General features: G+C 42.0%; 1 protein-coding gene across 1 annotated transcript; it reads right to left on the reverse strand.

Annotated features, from left to right (window-relative positions):
- Positions 1 to 865: 865 nt before the first annotated feature.
- ZSWIM2 (zinc finger SWIM-type containing 2) lies at positions 866 to 17,806 on the reverse strand. The gene is made up of 9 exons (XM_066621714.1): positions 17,654 to 17,806; positions 13,222 to 13,298; positions 10,022 to 10,062; positions 7,858 to 8,071; positions 7,367 to 7,618; positions 5,129 to 5,213; positions 3,241 to 3,356; positions 2,668 to 2,821; positions 866 to 1,357 (listed from the first exon to the last, which is right to left on the reverse strand). The coding sequence occupies exons 1-9, from the start codon at positions 17,804 to 17,806 to the stop codon at positions 866 to 868; spliced, it is 1,584 nt and encodes a 527-aa protein (XP_066477811.1).
- Between the last annotated feature and the right edge of the window lie 1,011 nt (positions 17,807 to 18,817).

The following is an 18,817-nucleotide window of genomic DNA, read 5'->3' on the forward strand; positions in this document are numbered from 1 at the left end:
ACAATTTAAAAGATACAAATGTGGTTTAGTGTAAACTTGCTTTAAATGAACATTGCCTGATAAAAGAGCTGCATAATTAAGACAGCTATTAAAATATAATAAGAGATAACATTTATTAGCTAAGCTTTACTTCAATTCCCAGGAATGTTGTTTAGCAGCTCCTGTGCTTGCAACATTCCTACAAGTTTGCACAGGAGTCTCATCTACCATGTAAGGAAATCAAATACACATAGCTGTACACTAGTATCTTTTCTTATTCAACTACAGATGTTTAAAACGTCTTGGTTTCAAACATCAGTTTCCTTGTCCACAATACACTATGTTTTCATAAGTTACAGGGAAATTTTGCTCTGATTCAACAAATATGTACGTAAACACCTTTTAAAAACTAAAATCTCTAGAGGTTTTAGCTGTTGGATCAGACTGCATAGATACTACATACATGGAAGCCATTTGTGCACATATTCTCCCATTCAGATCAAGACTGATGCAAATATCTTTCCTATAATACAAAAGATCCTAGATACCAAAATTTTTTTCTTACTATTTTTATATATATTTGATACATCAAAGGAAATTAAACATATAACAAAATTGTGCAAGCATCATGTAGCCTGACATAATCTCCTACATAAAAAAAAAGCTATTTTAACATAAGAGATAAAGTGGGTGAGATCTATGCACAGATCTTACATGTGTGCTCTCAATATCACACAGAGTGTTAAACAGCATATTACCTCTTTAAATATTAAAACAAATTAAAAATTGAATAGAGGCTGCAACATGATTCTATATACATTTACTCCAAAGTCTCACTGACTACAGTGGGCCTTACTCCTAAGTAAATGCATATAGAATTGCAATCTTAATTTGCATTTCCATTTACAGATAAGCCTCTTAAACCAGTGACAACTGTCTCCTGTGTAAATACATCAGAATGAGACTTTGGAATAAGGGCCAAACCCTTAACATATCTAGAAAACCTCAGATGTCTGATCCTTGGAGCAATATGCTGGCTAGAGTCTGTCTCTCTCAGAGAAGTACAGCTGAAGCCATTCAGAGTTAAATTCTGTTGAAATGCTGAAGGCCCTTTCTTCTTGTTAGTGTTCAAAGATGTACTTTGAAATTTCTCAAGGCCTTGGTCAGGTTTCAACTGCCTGACTATCAATCCAGTCCCTGGTATAAAAAGTTCCTGTTCAGTCTGCTTTGCAAGTTTGTTCTTTGCTTGTGACACCAATGAATTCACTTTACATTTGCTTGGTACATCCTCCCAGGTTAATGGATTATATATAACCTGTCCATCAATAGGGCATGCATTCTCTTTGTGCAACCAATGGTCAATGCATTTCCTATGGAACTAAAAGATAAAAGTAACAACATAAGGAACTATGTCCATACAACTCTACTAAGAGACTGTTCCTAACTGAATAAAATCTTACTGAACAAGTAATGGAATGAACACATTATTTCCAAAGCGGCCAGATTCTCTTCCCAGATTAGTGCAAATCAGGAGTTACTTAAGTGGTCTTGCAGTAATACTGATCCAAATCTACTTATCAGCCCAAGCACACTAATTTACTATGGAAAATGCATTAGCTCAAATGGAATTGACTGTTGCAAATCAATACACTTAAGTAGCCATGAAGTTCTTAACTCAGATAAATTCCATGGTTGAACTTATGCTTTCTGCTGCTATCCATATGGTCTCTGTTTACAGTCCAATACTTTCCTGTTACATTACTTTCCATCCTCTCAACATATAGAAAGCTATAATGCTTAAAAATTAACTGTATTCTGGAGGACAGGGCCAAATTGTTATGAAAGAAAGATATTTTGTTTTAAAGCTGGGCTGAATTAAGCTCCACCAGTTCAAACCTGGAACATATGAAGTTGTCCTACACGTTCAGATCATTGATGGCCTACTCTGGCAGTGACTTGCCAGGGCCTCAGGCAGAAGTCTATCCCAGCCTTGCTAGCTTTAACTGGAACTGAACTTGTAAGCTTGGTCATACAGAGCATGTGCTCTATCACAGCCGTGTTCCTAACTTGTATGACAATTACAAAGCTCTTCCAGTAAGAGCAAAATAACTGGAAATAATTCTACACATAATATGTTCTAATGTCCTGCATTATATTGTAGCCCAAGAAAATAACCATCATCCTGTAGAAATGGAATGTTAATGCAGCCTGTTGAGAAAATCAAATTCCAAGGGAAACAATTATTTTTAAACATAAAATGGCATAAGGAAAACACCCAGACATTCCATCACTAAAGTCAAAGTCCTTAAAAACGTGTTCAAAAGCTAGTTGTACACTCTGCTCTGCACAGCTGACAAGATGCCCTTGGATTCCACAGCACAAAATAGAGTGGGGGAAAAGTAGCTATGCTGTGGCACCTACTACTCTAGGTTGAACCCATATGCATCATCTGATTTTTGACAACTGGTGTAAGCACAGATGAGTATTGGAGCTTATGCTGCTGAAATCCACGGTACTGGAGATGACTAATCTGTGAGTCTAGGGGCACAATCCTAACCAGGTCTACTCAGAAGTAAGTCCTATTTTGTTCAATGGGGCTTAATCTCAGGAAAGTAAGGTTAGGATTGCAGCCTAAGACTGTAGATAAAAGGCTGGGTAGCTGCTCAGTCATACATATCTTTTATTTACCTTGTGATTACATGGCAAGAACCTTATGACTTGGCCAATGTGAAAGATCTTCAAACAGAGTCTACACTGCAAACCTGGATGGAGCAAACAGCTAGATTTCCTAATCAGCACAGTAGGTAACGAGCATACTATATGTTCTGGTATACAAATGAACCTAAAAAAAAAAAATCAAATGACAGATGAGTCAATATAACTTTGTTTTCTCCTTTCTTGACCTCTTTCCAAGACTTCTGGAGTGAGCAATGGTATCGTTTGAAGAAATAGTCCTTAAAAGGAAGATAGAATTCACAGTGGATTTCTTACTCACACTATAGTCTTACACAGCAAAGATAGGATACCAACCACTTACTGCAACTTATAATATTGTGGTATTCAGCAAGACCACAAGATTAGGTGGCATCTTCTTAAAGAATGCATATTAATTACAATGCCCCACAAATACAGCACTGTAGGAGCTTATCTTCTAGCAAAGTTTAAAATGTGTGAAATTACCGTTTCCACAATTGTATTGTGGAATATAAGTATATACTGTTTAATTAAAAGTATTAAAGGTAATTGTGTTAAATATCTTACTTTTCCTTGTCCTTTTCCTCCTTAAAATGCCATTCTGGATTAATGCTCTTCATGTTTTCTCCTGAGGTGGATATTTGGACTACCTGTTCAACTGATCTCCATCTCTGATTTCTTTTCTAGGAAATGCGCAAAGACCTAATTAAAACTAAAACAGCATTTGATTTGATTTGATTTGTCCAAGTCAGCTCAAGCTGCTATCCTCAAAAATAACTCTGCCCTTGACTTACATGCAAGATCACCAATACTGTAAGCAGCTAAGCAGTGCCCAGTTTGTACAAACAATCCTGGTTCTAGATGGTTACTTTAAGGTTACAGCTGAAATAGGCTGAAAAGTATGGGCCCATGTGGGTCTCACTTCTTTAGAAAACTGTTTTGCAAAATTATTTATCTAAACCCAAGAACAATTGTATTTTTTGGTGCCTCCTGGCATAGCAGGACAAACAGATCATCAGTCTGGTGGGCAGGTGAAACTTTAGGAGGCAGCAAAGAAATACGGCTGGAACTCAGTATCCAAAACCCATGAATAAGTGAATCCACAGGTCGGGTCTAATAGGATCTCTGGATGCCACTGGAGGTATCTTCTGGTCGCATCCTGAGGTATGCTGATACCCAGAGAGGCTGTGCATTGCCTCTGTGGGCCTCAGAAAGTGTCCTGAACGCAATCAGAGAACACCTCTGGTTGTGTCCAGGAGCTCAGGTTAAAACCTCTACTGTGGGTTCAGAACTCAGAGAGAGTTAAATCTTTGGGTTCCAAACCCATGGATAAGCAAGGTGAACCTGTAGTAACTCCTACAAAGCTTTCTGCAGATAAAGCCTTGCTTTTTGGATAGAAAGCTGATTTCCCTTAGCAGTGGCATTAGGCACTGGTTCAAAATGTCAGGTGCTACACAAGATTTGACTTTTAAGCTAGATCTAACAGCACAGTAAAGCTTTTAAAGGCTTTTAGAGGTTGCTACATTTCCAAATAGTAAGTGCAATAAGACATCAATTTTCAAGCTACCAATACAGCAAAAGGTAGCCAAGGCCTTGTTTGAAAGGAAGCATGTTGTACAGAATAGAAAAATAAAAATGGCCAAAGAATCAAGTCACTCTTGCCCTTTTTATTCTCTGCTTTGATCCCTGGATCACCTTTAACAATATTTAAAGAAGATAGGAGAAGATCACACCACAGATCTTTCTTTTATAAAAATGATGTGCAGATGGACTCATCTGATAGAATGTGTTACCAATTTCCTCTGTGGTTGTTGTTATTATTGTTAACAGTATTTATATACCTCTTTTCAACAAAAAAACTTCACAAAGCGGTTTATAGGCAAAGTCAAATAGTTAAGTGGCTCCCTGTCCCAAAAGGGCTCATAATCTAAAAAGATGCAAAAGAACACCAGCAGTCACCAAAAAAGACACTGTGCTGGGTGAAGTGGGACAGTTACTCTCCTCCTGCTATGCATAAGAGGAACACCACTTGAAAAAGTGCATCTTGCCCAGTTAGCAGGGCATCTTAATAACGGTTAAGATAAGGGGACGCAGTGGCGAGGCGAGTTAAACCGCTGAGTCGATGAGCCTATTGACTGCAAGGCTGGCAGTTTGAATCCATGCGACAGGGTGAGCTCCCATTGCTTGTCTCAGCTCCTGCCAGCCTAGCAGTTCCAAAGCATGTACAAAAGTGAGTAATAAATAGGTACCACCTTGGTGGGAAGATAATGGCATTCCGTGCACATAGGCGTCTAGTCATGCTGGCCACATGACCATGGAAACTGTCTACGGACAAATGCCAGCTCTTTGGCTTAGAAACAGAGAAACTAGAGTCAGACACAACTAGGCTTCACGCCGGGGGGAACCTTTACCAAGGGTTATGGTAAGTTAAACTGATTTACTTTTCTTACTGTACCTCTCGGAAAGCAAAAGTATGTGAAGGATGACAAAAGCTTCTAAAGCAACCATGACATAAGTGGTATTCACTGCACTGGGTACACCTTGAAACAAGAAGAATGAAGTTAGCAGTGTTTCCTAATTTCACCAAGAACAAAACAAAACCTTGTTTAGCTATAAGCAAGTATTCATATATTAGAATAAAGTAGACCAGTTTTTCTCAAACTGTGGGTTGGGACCCATTAAGTGGGTCGTGAGCCAATTTCAGATGGGTCCCCATTCATTTCAATATTTTATTTTTAATATATTAGTCTTGATGCTACCAAGGTATGTGACTGCATCTGAGGAAATGTTATAGCTCTGTACTTTTAACAAGCTACTATATATATATTCTTTTAACAATAATAGTAAATGGGACTTATTCCTGGGAAAATGTGGGTAGGAGTGCAGCCTAGGATTGTTAAAAATGTTCCTGCTTGATGGTATCACTTCAGGTTATGACATCACTTCAAGTGGCTCCTGACAAATTCTCATTCTAAAAAGTGGGTCCCAGTGCAAGATGTGTGAGAACCACTGAAGGAGACTGATTTAGGCAGAACAAATTGTCAGCATTTTACTCTACTTACTGCATAATCCTGCGCACTTGTACCTGGGAATAAGTCGCACTGAATACAGTGAGACTTATTTCTGAATAGTCATGTTTAGGATTGTACTATCTGATTCTTCCTATATGCTGTTACACATCACCACACTTATAGGTGAAAGAGTTAAGTACAGCTGGCTGAAAGTTGTTGCTCACCATCAATAGAATATGCAGCATGAGTATCTGAAGGATTCCTGTTGTCCTTTCCCAGTATTCAAAAGCAATCATTCTCAAAGCATTGAATGCAGGCTTCATTTGATACAAACCTCTTTGTCAATGAAAACAGCATGGGCATGTAAGGTAAGAATACATTTGACACAGTGTTCCAATGAATCACACAAGACTCCTCCTTCAACATACAGAACACCATCTAAGGAGTTATATTAGATGTCCCCAGAAAAGGGAAACATTGTGCTTGTCTTTTTTTATGTGCAAAGAGCAGAACTAGACAGAATAACTCTCCCCAAGTGAACAGTAGGTGGAGCAAAAGTTCTTTTCTTGTATTTAAGTCATAGAATTAATAATCTACTCTTTGTTGCTTGCAAGAAATAGCATTAATTTTACACTATTTTCTTAAGTTTCTTTCTTGAAATTCTTACAAAGAAAAGTGTTAAAAATGGGTTCTAGTGAATTTTAAACAAAAAATTGGTTAATTTTCATTTCAAGAGGCCTAAAGAACAACCACAATCAAATACAGATGGGTCCCCCATAGATATAGAAACCCACAGATGAGGGAACCTTGTCCCCAGGCCCCAAGCACCCCCTTTGTGCCTATTAATGTAGTTTAGAACCTTACCAGAGTGAAAACTATCTTTCCTATACAGGTTGCTAGAAGCATTCAAACTTATAGCAATGTTAAGGCAGGCTGCTGGCAGTCTAAATGCTTGAAAAAATTAGATTGTCACTAATTGGAAATAGGAAGTTAACTGCTTTCTGTTAGTGCTGATCTAGTTTTTTCAAGCATTCAGGTTGCTGACAGCTTGCCTTAATGTTGCTATTTGCACCCTGGTAAGGTACTAAATTACATTAATGGGTGCATGCGCACCCCCCCACCCCAATCTGCAAATAATTTAATAATGTATTACTTAAATTTCCTATTTTAAGATTTACATAAAGAAATCTAACCAATCATTTATAAAGGGAACTTTAGGTGAATGGCCACACTGAAACAATGGAAGCTTTGTGATTGCCTTCAGTGAATGAGTGAGAGAGACAGCTTTTCCTCTAAAGATTATGAACCAAATGTGTTTTTATGAGGAAAGAGAATGGCATTATCTTTTAATAATGTAGAGTGGAAAACCTAATAGCTCACTGTTCAAACTGCCAGCACAATCCACCAAGATACTAGTCACAAAGGTTGTATCTCTGTGACTTAATACACATACAGTTTGTTTTAGCATTTCCTCAGTCAGAAATTAAAGCATCACACCTAAGTCTATCCAATTTTCCTTACCTGTATCTGTAATAAATAAATAAAGCATTATATATATATATATATATATATATATATATATATATATATATATATATATATATATAAAAGAAATTAAAGCATCACACAAACACTAACGAAGATGTGAATACTTTTGTAAAGTGATTACTTTAAATACTTACTTGTAACAATTTCCCTCGATTGGACATACTTTGCAATTATTGCAAGGGATTCCAAGGTGTTTGTCAAGATGCTGTTTCTCTGCTGCAGTGAAGAGTCTTTTGCAATTTCTGAATTCCTCTAAAATTAGCTTCAGTGGTGCAAAATCTTCCCTACACAGGGGGCACTTCACCAAAGAATCTCTCTCCAACTCCTTTTGATGATCAGCCCAAATCTTCATACATACGACATGTATGTTGTTGCCACAACTAAGTCTATATAAAATTAGGTTTTGATTATATTTTGTTCTTAAGGAAATTCATAAACAAAATGTTCTACAATACTACACTTAGAAATATTTCAAAACAGGCAAGTACTAAAGGATCATGCTATTGTAAGAATCCTATCAATCAAATATTTGAAGCAGAAAGTTATTGGGGGGCGTTTTTTAGTTTGGGCACTCATGAAGACGCATATGACAGTCTACCCTGTTCAACTAATGGAAATGACTCACCTGCAGTAAGTGACAGGAAGCATTTTCTTGAGTAGCACATCCTGACAAATAGGACATATATCCTCATTATCAATGTCTTTTTGTTTAATGTACCCATCATTAGCTGGCTTCAACTCTTTAGTGGGATTGATGGTTACTCTTGGTTGGGGTGCGACTTGAGGGCCCTGAAGCACATAGTTAATTTCTCTTTCCACAAGACCAAACTGTAAAGCATCTACAGAAACATTCAACATTAAAAAAAACTCAGATAAAATTATTTTATGTCATTTATTTCTATGACACCATCAATGTGCATGACACTTTATATAAAGTGATAGGAGTTCCCTGTCCCCCTTGAGTGGCATTTAAACTAGATATTGACAAAAGGGAGACAGCAGATGAGGGGAAGAGGATAAAGGTAGAGGGAAATATTGGAGGCATATGCAATTGTCTCTCAGTGCAATCCTATACATGTATATTCATAAATAAGTCCCTTTCTGTTCAGTGTATAGGTTAAAACCCAAAGGTATTCACAGCACAGCAATAACATTTCTCTGACCATTAAGTCAACCCAACGAAACTTTTAAATATATTTTTTTCTCTCTTTCTGTTTCCATGTCTTGATTTTGGCTACTGTGTGGTAAAGTGATTGGCAGAACAATCCTATGCATGTTCACTTGAAAACAAGATCCAATGTATTCAGTGGAACTTACCATCATGTTATTGGGAATAGTTTTGCAGTACATGTGAGGCAAAGATTTCACTGCAGATAAATTCAAAGTCTAAAATCAATAAACCCAACTTCCTATATTTGCTTTTGCTTTGGCTCTTTGGATGTAGTAAGGTTCTGGATGGTTAAAAAAAGCAGCCAATAAATACTATTAAAAATCAAATCTAAAAGCAATGAATTATCTGCCTTAAAGTGAGTTGATTCTATACTACAAGCCTACAACTATTCAGAAATTTTGAAAAACTGTAGCACAGTTGGCATTAAATTTTAATTAAAAGTAGTAGTGTTATTTTTAAATAGCACTCATAAGGACATAATTGTGCTGACTCACTAAATGATTGTTCAAAGGCAGAATATTAATCACAGTGCACTGAGATTTTGTGTGTGGGGGGGGAAAACAAATTTTTGTTGCACTATCAGGATAACTGAGAGCTAAAATAAGCTTAAATAAATTTGTTAGTCTTTAGATTCCATAAAGTTGCTTGTTTTTGATACAATTAAGAGTGACCCCTTTGGAAAGTGTTACAAGTGTGCAAGAGAAATAAATAATTATTATTTAAAAAATTTATACTGCATTCCAATTTAAAAATTAATAAAATGACCTAAATAGCAAAATAAATGCTTAAAGGAAGGGGAGAAGTGCCTGAAGAAAGGAATGGATGTGCATAGATTAAAATGTCCCTTGCTTGTTCTGCTCACAGACACTTGCAAGTGCTTTGAACTACATTGCCTTCCAGGAATAATCTTAAAGTGCTGGCGCTTCTAATCAAAACAAAAACATTTTCACATCGTTACTTTTTTCAAATCTACTCTGTCCATAAGCAGACCAGTTTAAAAAAATTCTGGGCTTTATTACAATATGGTTTTATGTTAAAATCTGCTCTCTAGTAACTCAGATGTAAATTTTTGTACAGACTACCATTTTGTGACAGGCTTGGCCTCACCAATTTGCCATTTTCTGACTTGAAGCTCCCAAGGCTCTGGCCAAAAGAAAAGAGAGCTCCCAGACATCTAGTCCAATGTTTCTCAAGTTTTGCCCTCCGCTATACTCACATGGTTCACCTATTCAAAGTACCACCAGAACTAACTGGCAATGACATTATTACCAGATACTTCTGGGTTGGGAGGCCAGATGTGATGTGACAAACACCAGTAAGAGCCTCAGGGTGAACGGAAGGGCTTTTTCAAGCACACAAAAGCATGCTTTGGAGCTCTGCCCACCAAGTCGAGCCTCCTACTTCTGTTTGTTACGTCCTGTTCCTGGTCTCGCTGCTGAGCAGCAGGTGAGTACCACCAGACACCACCTCAAGTACCACTGGTGGTACCCATTCAACTGGTTGAGAAACACTGATCTAGTCTACCAGTGCCTGTGGTAGGACAAGAATGAAAAATTATGATAGGATATTACTACTTTATGTACTGATCAACAACAATGTGACATTGAGCAGTACTTACATTCATGGTCTCTTGGAAGTTTGAATTTTTTCAGCAATAACCTAATAAATGGCAAAAAGAATACAGTAATTCAGAAACACAATTAAATTAAAGCTGACTACAGGTTGAGACTAATTATTCGTGTGGGTTCTGTTCCAAGCACTCATGTGGATGGCAAAAAACGCACTATAGCAAATCAATTTAAAAAACAAAGTTTCTTTGCTCCAGTGATTTAAAAACAGCCTTGCTGACCTTTGTGATGTAAGATGAGAGTCATTAAGAAGACAATCCATCAATCGGTCCTTCTCCGAGAGCTTAGAAAGCTTCACTCAGCCCCTCCCTTCACCAATGCAAAGTGATCACCTTTCTTTCTCATGCTCAAGGGGAAGGGAGGGGTCAGCTAGAGAGAGAAGGATTGATGAATTGTCAGCCAGCTGCCCCCCCCTCTCATTAAGAAGGCTATTGTTAAAGACTGTTCAGTTTTTTAAACTGATTTTAAAGGGTTGCATTTTTTCCCTTCTCCAGGAATCAGCAGATTCCTTCTCATTTGCAAGGGCCATTCATGTTATTTCCTTATATAAAAAAATCCATGTATAAATAGGCTGGACCTGTATTCAATTTTAGATTGCTAGGAGAGTGCAAGCACAATCCTGCGCTTGATGGCACGGCTGTGTGCCGCTGAGCACTGTTGCAAACGTGCCGTAAGCTAGCCTCTCCCCCGGGCTCCCGCCTGTGCTAGCCCAGTGCTGACTGGTGCTGGGCTAGGTCAGGGCGGTCGCACAGCCTCCGCGGCTCGGTGGTCTCATGGACCACAGAACTGTGGCACGGTAAGCGGGGACAGTGAGGAGGCATTCTGGGGAGGGGGGAGGCCACTGGGGGGGCGGAGAGAGGGCATAACGCAGAGGCATGACGCAGGGAGGGGGGCAGGCTGGAGGCGTGCCAGGGGGAGGGAGGGAGGCAGGCAGGTCCACGGAGCTCTGCTCCACAGGATCCAAGGTGCTTGTGGAGGGCTCTGTGCCCTACATGAGCGCCTTTACCTTACCTTTACTAATTGCGTAAAGTGAGTAGCCCCATTGCGGGGCTGCTTACCTTACTGGGGGAAAGGAACAAAAGTTCCCTTCTCCCAAGGTGCCTCCATGGTAGCCCGAGGCGCGCAGGATCTGGCAGCAGCTGTTCTCAGTGCCGCCGAGCTTGGGCGCCCCGGGTAGCTCAGGACTGTGCTGCCCATAAATATGTCTATTTAAATGTATAATTTTTTAACTTATTCCCTTAAAGCTGCAGTTCTGTACATGTCTGTTCCATCAACACCAAATTTGGCTTTGATTCTGCAGAACTCATGGTTTGAATTGTTTGCTCAATAATTAGTTTCTACATCTTACAATGTAATTGTACTAACAGCCCAATCCTGAGCTGCCCAGATCGTGAGGCTGCTTGGCACCAAAAACGGCTGTCACAGTATCCTGTGCACTCTGGGTAGCTGCTGTTGCCTCCTTGGGAGAAGGGGACTTTTGTCCCCTTCCCCCAAGTAGCCTCACAATAGGGCTACTTAATTCTGTGGCGGCTCTTGAGCCGCCGCAGAATCGAAGAGTCCTGTGTTGGGTCGCACAGCCCCTTCCCTTCCCTGCCACGCCTCCTCCCCGCCCTCCACCAGCCCTCTCCCACCTCCCTCCCCACCCTGGAATGCTTCCCCCCCCCGCCTCCATCACCCTGTGGTCTGGGCAACCACTGGGAGGTAGAATGCAGGCCCAGTGCTGGAGCTGGTTCAGCAGGGGCTTGCACTGGGTTACCTCCAGCACTGGGCCCATGGTAAAGGCTCACAAATGTGCCTTATGGCACATTTGTGATAGTGCCTATTGGCAGTAAGCCAGCACACAGGGCTCAGGATCAGGCGATAAGTTCCAATTAGCTTAATGGGATTTACTTCCACGTAATTGCATATAGCATTGTTTCCCAAAGTCTCAGTTGTGAGTCCAAGCACAGCAGGTAATGATCTGAACCCTCCCACCTGCTCCTGCGCTGGATGACACCAAATAGGAACCATTCTAGAATCCCCAGTACTTACCCAAGACTCCAGAGGGATCCCCTGGCCTGACAACCCACTATACAGGCTTCAGAATGGCCTTCAGAGGACCCTGTAATCCACTATCTTTTGCTTCCGAAAACTGGAAGTGGCATACAGAGGCTTCTGAAGCCTGCAGAGTGGGTCGCCAGCCTGGGAGAGGCCTCCAGCACTACCAGGAGCATTGCGACCCACTGCAGAGGATGAGTTGGGTCATGGTGCTGCAAAATTTGGGAACCGTGGCATATAGGATTGCAACCTTATCACATCTTCAAACATATGGCAACAGACTCCAAAAGTAAATATTTGAAAACAACACTAATTTCAACATAGCCAATCTGTTTCAGTACATTCAGTCACAATCAATGATGATGGTGATGATGATGATGATTAACAGTATTTATATACCACTTTTCAACAAAAAGTTCACAAAGCGGTTTACAGAAAAAAAATCAAATAACTAATGGCTCCCTGTCCCAGAAGAGCTCACAATCTAAAAAGATGCAACATCATCAGGCAGCCACTAGAAAAGGCACTGCTGGGGTGAGGTGGGCCCCACCACTATTCCTTCTTCATCTTTCAGTCTATTCACTTCTTCATACCTTTGGGTCACTCCCTCATTTTTGAATCTTCAGCTCCTGTCTCCTTTTCTAAGTCCCCTTATTTTCTTGTCTCTCCTTCCTGAGGACACTTTGTCTGCTGTCCTGTTGACATCAGAATAGCTATCTGGTTTTTAAAACAGCTAAATAGTTGCCTCCTTGAACAAGACTGCACAAGTAATGTAAATACAGGTCTGGCCTTGTTATACACGGATTTGACTCAACACAAATGGCCACTGCATATGAGAAGGAATGTGCTGATCCCTGGAGAAGGGGAAAAATGCATCCCTTTAAAATCAGTTTAAGAAAACTGAACAGTCCTTTAACAACAGCCTCCTTAATGGGGGGGGGGGGCAGCTGGCTGACAATCCATTAATCCAAAATCCAAGGCTGTTTTTAAATCACAGGAGCAAAGAAACTTTGTTTTTTAAATTGATTTGCTATAGTGTGCTTTTTGCCATCCACATGACTGCTTGGAAGAGAACCCACATGAATAATGAGGCTCAACCTGTACACCGAATCTAGTATATACTTGTATAACTTGATATGAAAAATCCATTTACCAGCAGATATGTTTACAGAGGTCCTTTTCTTTCATGAACACTGAGCAGCTGCACGAATGAGGGTTCCCCAGGGAAACCTAATATCAAAGCAACAGAACACTCTTTAATGAATTATAAAATGCACACTGGAAAGAAGAAGTCAATGAAAACTTCCTATTCTTTCCCTATTTTACTTTCACAATGTCTCAAACACATGACCCCAATGTTGTGTGACTACTGATTCCGTAGAAGGCTGTCTGCATTTGTATCCACAAAATACATGACTGATACTGTCAGCTCTGACAGTGCCAATCATCTGTAGGAGCATGAACAGGAAAAGAGACAAGAGGAGATTCAGCTGTTAGATTATCAGTAACATCAGAGTGAACAGTATTGAAAATCTACTGGGACATGCACATGTGGACTTGCATTAACAAGGACCATGTCACATGCAGTTTCTGGATGTATGCTGGAACACAGCTGTTTATCCTGCACAGCTCTATGCACAAGCAAAGCACATCCAGCATAGCAACTTATGTGCTTATTGCCTACATGCAGATTTTCTTTTCAGAAAAATCTTTATGAAATGTCAGACATATGCAACTCCAGAAGAACAGCAGCACTGCTTATGTCACACAATAGGTGACTGCGTAACCATCTCTCTTTTTCATTCAAGCACTACATCTTGTAATACTATAATTAGATCTGATTTGGTACTTTCCAGCTAAGCTTCTATCGAATATTCAAAAATCCTGAAAGTAGGTGACTTACTTATGTTCTAGACAACCAGAAAATGATAATGGAAAAATGGAAATGTTATTTTTATTTTAAGAATTATTTAAGTCAATCATGTGCCCCTATGTGGAAACTGATTCTGATTCATAACTGGAGTTTACAGGATTTGTGGCTTGATCCCTCTATGGGTTCAGATCATGGAAGGGCTGACTGTTTAATAAAGATGCTGCACCTGTGGGGAAGAGAAATTGGCAGTGTGTATTTTTACTGAAATTTAAAAAAAGAATTTCAAAAAACAGGATTGAGACAAGGTTAGCACGCATAGTCTTTGAGAGTTGGATGGATAGGACAACTGCAGCTTGGGGTGCAGGAGGGGAAGAAGACTCTGAAATTAAGCTCACCCAAGATCTGTGGCTAGAACACAGGGAGCTGTGCAATGAGAGCATATAACAAAGCATGTGCAAGCAGCAATTTCTTCTGTGAAAGTAACCTTAATCTCAAAACTTAAATTGTGTGTGGCTTGGTGAATATTTGTAAGCATAGCAGGAGGCTATACATGAGAGCATAGGTAGCCCATCCTTGAAGCAAATGATGATATCTGCATTTGGTGGCAGATATGAGGAGGGGGTAAGCAGCAAACAAACATCCACCACCTTCCTCCAGTCTGCCACTGACAGGGTCTGCTTCCTTACCTGCCCCTTCCTCTGTGCAGGGTCTTTATAAACAAAACAGGAAATGCAGAGCATGTTGGGAGATCCCTGCACACTGTGCATTTTCTGTTTTGTTTCAAAGAACCTGCACAGAGGAAGGAATAACCTAAGGTGTGTTTGTTTCAAAGAACCTGCACAGAGGAAGGAATCACCTAAGGGGTGTTTAGGTTAGAGGAGACAGCAGTGGCTGTGCAGAGGGTAACACCTTTAGTCAGGTAGCCCAATATCTTCATCCAGCCCTGCAAGAGAAGATCATTTGTTTAAGTATATATGTGGTGGTGACAGTTGGGCTGTCACAGAACAGAGACCTGGTTAAACTAGAAGCAGCAACTTATGCAAAAATATTTGTGAGAGAAGAGTTGCACAGATAGTTACAAGTATTCTTCATATTCACTCTCTGCTCAGGGATTATGTTTAGTTCTGTCCTCTTGCTGGTTCAGCATTTGTCTCTGCAGGCAAACCACAGACAATGAACATCTGAGGAGGGCCAGTGATATGGAACAAGGCTGTAGTAGAGAAATTGAGCAATCTAGAGACCCCAGTGGGTAAGAACAAATAGGTTACATTCAGTGGTTCCCAAACTGTGAGCTGTGGTTCTCTGGGGAGTGGCAGAAACCAGTCAGAGAAGCCACAGAATCCTCACAAAAAACCTTCTGCCCTATACATTATATAGGATTGCAGCCCTAGGGGCCCAATCCTATCCAACTTTCCAGTACTGATGCAGCTGCAGTGCAGACCCAAGGTAAGGGAACAAACATTCCCTTACCTCGTGTAATGGAAATGCACAAGATCCCTTGAGGAGATAGTGTGTGGTGTCAACAGTGGCCCCTTGCTCTGGCAGGCAAGTACAGAGTTAACTCCAGGACTCTAACTAGCAGTGGGTATGCTGCACAACTGCAACCACTAGAGGCAACCTGGCCATTAAGAGATAAAAGCAGCACCTGAACAAGGGAGTGTAGTGTTTGATGGGTGTAGAAGGAAGGGGTTTGAGAGAGTGCAAAAGGAATGAGCTTGGAAGACAGAGAACTAAACTGATGGATTAATGGACTAAGGAACTACTAGACCTGCTAACTGACTGATGGGCAAATGGAGTTCTGAGGATTGCTGGAGACACTGGAGATTAGTGTGTAGCTGCCACTCTCAAGACATGCTGATGACCAAGTTGTTGCTGTGATGGTTGGAGAAGCTCCTGACAGGAGATGGGAGGAAGGATGACCTCTGTAGGCTGAACAGGTGAGCTGCCCTGGTGGTGGGGTCTAGCAGTGCTGCAGTACAGTACTAGGGCTACTGTTGGGGAACACAGGGGAGCTAATTAGCTTAAAGTGGGTATAGGTTTGGACTGGGAATATGGCAAAACACCTTGATGAAGCCTCTATGACTAGTCTCACTGCAGAATACAGCATACAACCTGAATAGGTGCAAGAACAGTGATTTTCAACCAGCGTGCTGCGAATGATCTGCAGATGTGCCATGGAGTTTGGAGAAGAGTCATTTATTAGTAGGGCCATTGGGGGATGTGAGCGCTGGCTGAAAGTGTGGTATGCCTTGTCACCTGTCAAAAACCAAAGGTATGCCTTGGCAATTCTAGTGCCTTCTCACTGTGAGATGAATAATGTTGAAAAATGGCTGTGCTAGAAAGTTGGATAGGATTGGGCCCTAAGTACATCAAGACATACACATGAGCCTGTGTGACACTGAATCAGAGCACTAATCAGGTGCCACCTATCCTGACTGGCAGTGTCACTCCAAAAAAGGGATCTTTTCCACACCAGCCCTACTTAGAAGATCCCAGGTTCAATCCTTGAACTGTCCATTTACACTACCACTGAGCTATGGCTCCACTTCTAAGAACTACTGGAACTAGCCCTGATTCTGCTGTGCTGCATCGCCATGTAGTAGAGAGGGCAGGCACAGCTTTACTATACCTACCCTTTTTCTTTATCTGGGGCTGTCTGTGCACAACAGGCAGGGAGAAAGCATAGCCTTCCATGTGAATGGAAAGCATCCCAAGTGAAGAAGGATGACATGAGTATCACAGCAGAGGTCAGTGTTTAACTTCTAACTTGTGAGGAGTCAGAACTACTATTTTGGAGCTAGTTCCACAGTCAAATCCAGGTAGGGAGGGCAGCTGTGAGGAAGGATATATACTTTGCTTGCGCTCAGAGGCGCATGGTTCTGTGGCCGAGTTCTCTGGTCACTACAACTATGGTTTTGGAACCAGAATTAACAAAACTATGGTTTTCTGGAGTTCTATGGCCTAATTAAGGGCCAAATCCTACCTCATCTTTGAATCCTGGTGTAGCTAATGGGGTGTGATTCATCCTGTGGTGGGAGTGTAGTTATGGAAGCCTCCACAAGGTAAAGGAACATTTGTTCCCTTGCCTCAGGGCTGCATCAGTGCTGAAAAGTTGGACAGGACTGGGCCCTTAGGCAGCAGTACTAGTCACACTTCTCTGGGAGTAAGCCCCACTGACTACAATGGGTCTTACTTGTGAGTAGACATGCATAGGATTGGGCTCTATGGCTGCAGTCCTGTCCACGCTTACCTGGGAGTAAGCCCCATTGATTATAATGGGACTGACTTCTGAGTAGACATGCATAGGATTGGTATCTATGGCTGCAATCCTGTCCACACTTACCTGGGAGTAAGCCCCGCTGACTACAATGGGTCTTACTTGTGAGTAGACATGCATAGGATTGGGCTCTATGGCTGCAATCCTGTCCACGCTTCCCTGGGAGTAAGCCCCACTGACTACAATGGGTCTTACTTGTGAGTAGACATGCATAGGATTGAGCTCCGTGCTTGCAATCCTGTCCACTCTTACCTGGGAGTAAGCCCTATTGACTAGAATGGGTTTACTTCTGAGTAGACATGCACAAGATTGGGCCGCGGATGCACGGGCGACCACTGCAGACGGGCAGCGCTTCCTCTCCGCGCGCCTCGTGCTTGAGCCTGGCAGAGCGTCACCCGCGGGGGGCAGCTGCTCGCCGAAGGGGCTCCCGCCTACCCTGTGCTCCGCCGCCCGCTGCTCCTCCCCCTCCTCCTGCAGGACGAACGCGGTGGGCCCCACTTCCCGCACGATGCGCATGACGCCGCCCAGCGCTTGGTCCTGCCTCCAGCTTAGCCGCGGGGTGGCCACGACACGCCGCCGAGACGACATGGAGACCGCTGGTCTCAAGCCGCGTGGGGGGGGGCTCCCTTCGAGGCGGCCGTCTCCGCGCTCACAGGGATTCCGGTTGCCATGGAGACGGACCACGCGCTGACAACCGACGGAAGTGGATGGGGAGGACGCGCCTGGGGTGGTTCCCATAGAAACAGCGCGCGCGATGACAGGTCAGAGTGGAAGCTGGGAAGCGCCTTCCCGTCTTCGTTGCGCACGCCCCGCCCCTTTTGGGTGTGTCTAGAGGCGCGCGCCGCCTGTCTGGGTTTTGATTGGATGGAGTGGTCTATTTAACACCTGGTAGAATGGGATGAATCAGCCCATTCTACCAGAATGGGAAGAGAGAGTGTTGCTGTTCTTGCCACCGATACTTCTTGAGTAAAATAGCTGTCAGCCCAGTCCTATGTACGTCTCCTCAGAAGTAAATCCCATTGGAGTCAAAGGGGCTTACTCCCATGAAAGTGTGGAGAGGATTGCAGCCTTGTATGTCTTTACAGCTCAATGCTGTGCAGTCTACTCAGAAGTAAGTCCCATTAGAGTCAAAGGGGCTTGCTCCCAGGAAAGTGTGGATAAGATTGCAGCTTGAGAGCCCAATCCTAGGCATGCCTACTCAGAAATAAGTCCCACTGTAGTCAATGGGGCTTACTCCCAGGAAAGTGTGGCTAGGGTTGGGCTGTGTGGTATTTATGTGTTTTTATTCCAAGGGTGCATTTTAATAAATGAGAGTTAGAAATTATAATTGCTTTAAAAATATACTAGGCAGCTGACACAGGTAATATGGGCTGCGATCCTCTCCACACTTTCCTGAGAGTAAGCTCTAGTGACTGCAGTGGGGCTTTCTTCTGAGTAGACAGGCATAGCATTGGGCTCATGATGTCCATAGACACAGTCACAGTCTTTTTTCTCAATGGCAGAGAAATCTGTTTTGATTTCTGGGAAATATGTTGAAACCCCCAAGTGTTTTGTGTTTCTGTCTGGTTGGCACCCTAGTGCCATGTTATGTTTTTATGC

The sequence above is a fragment of the Tiliqua scincoides genome, chromosome 1, assembly GCF_035046505.1.
Source record: "Tiliqua scincoides isolate rTilSci1 chromosome 1, rTilSci1.hap2, whole genome shotgun sequence".
NCBI lineage: Eukaryota > Metazoa > Chordata > Lepidosauria > Squamata > Scincidae > Tiliqua > Tiliqua scincoides.

Coding starts and splice junctions, on each gene's coding strand:
- ZSWIM2 (XM_066621714.1), bottom strand. CDS start 17,806: ATGTCGTCTCGGCGGCGTGTCGTGGCCACCCCGCGGCTAAGCTGGAGG. Junction 5,214..7,366: donor ATCGAGGGAAATTGTTACAA/GTAAGTATTTAA, acceptor TCTTGTTTCAAG/GTGTACCCAGTGCAGTGAAT. Junction 1,358..2,667: donor TCTTGCCATGTAATCACAAG/GTAAATAAAAGA, acceptor TTTATCTTTTAG/TTCCATAGGAAATGCATTGA.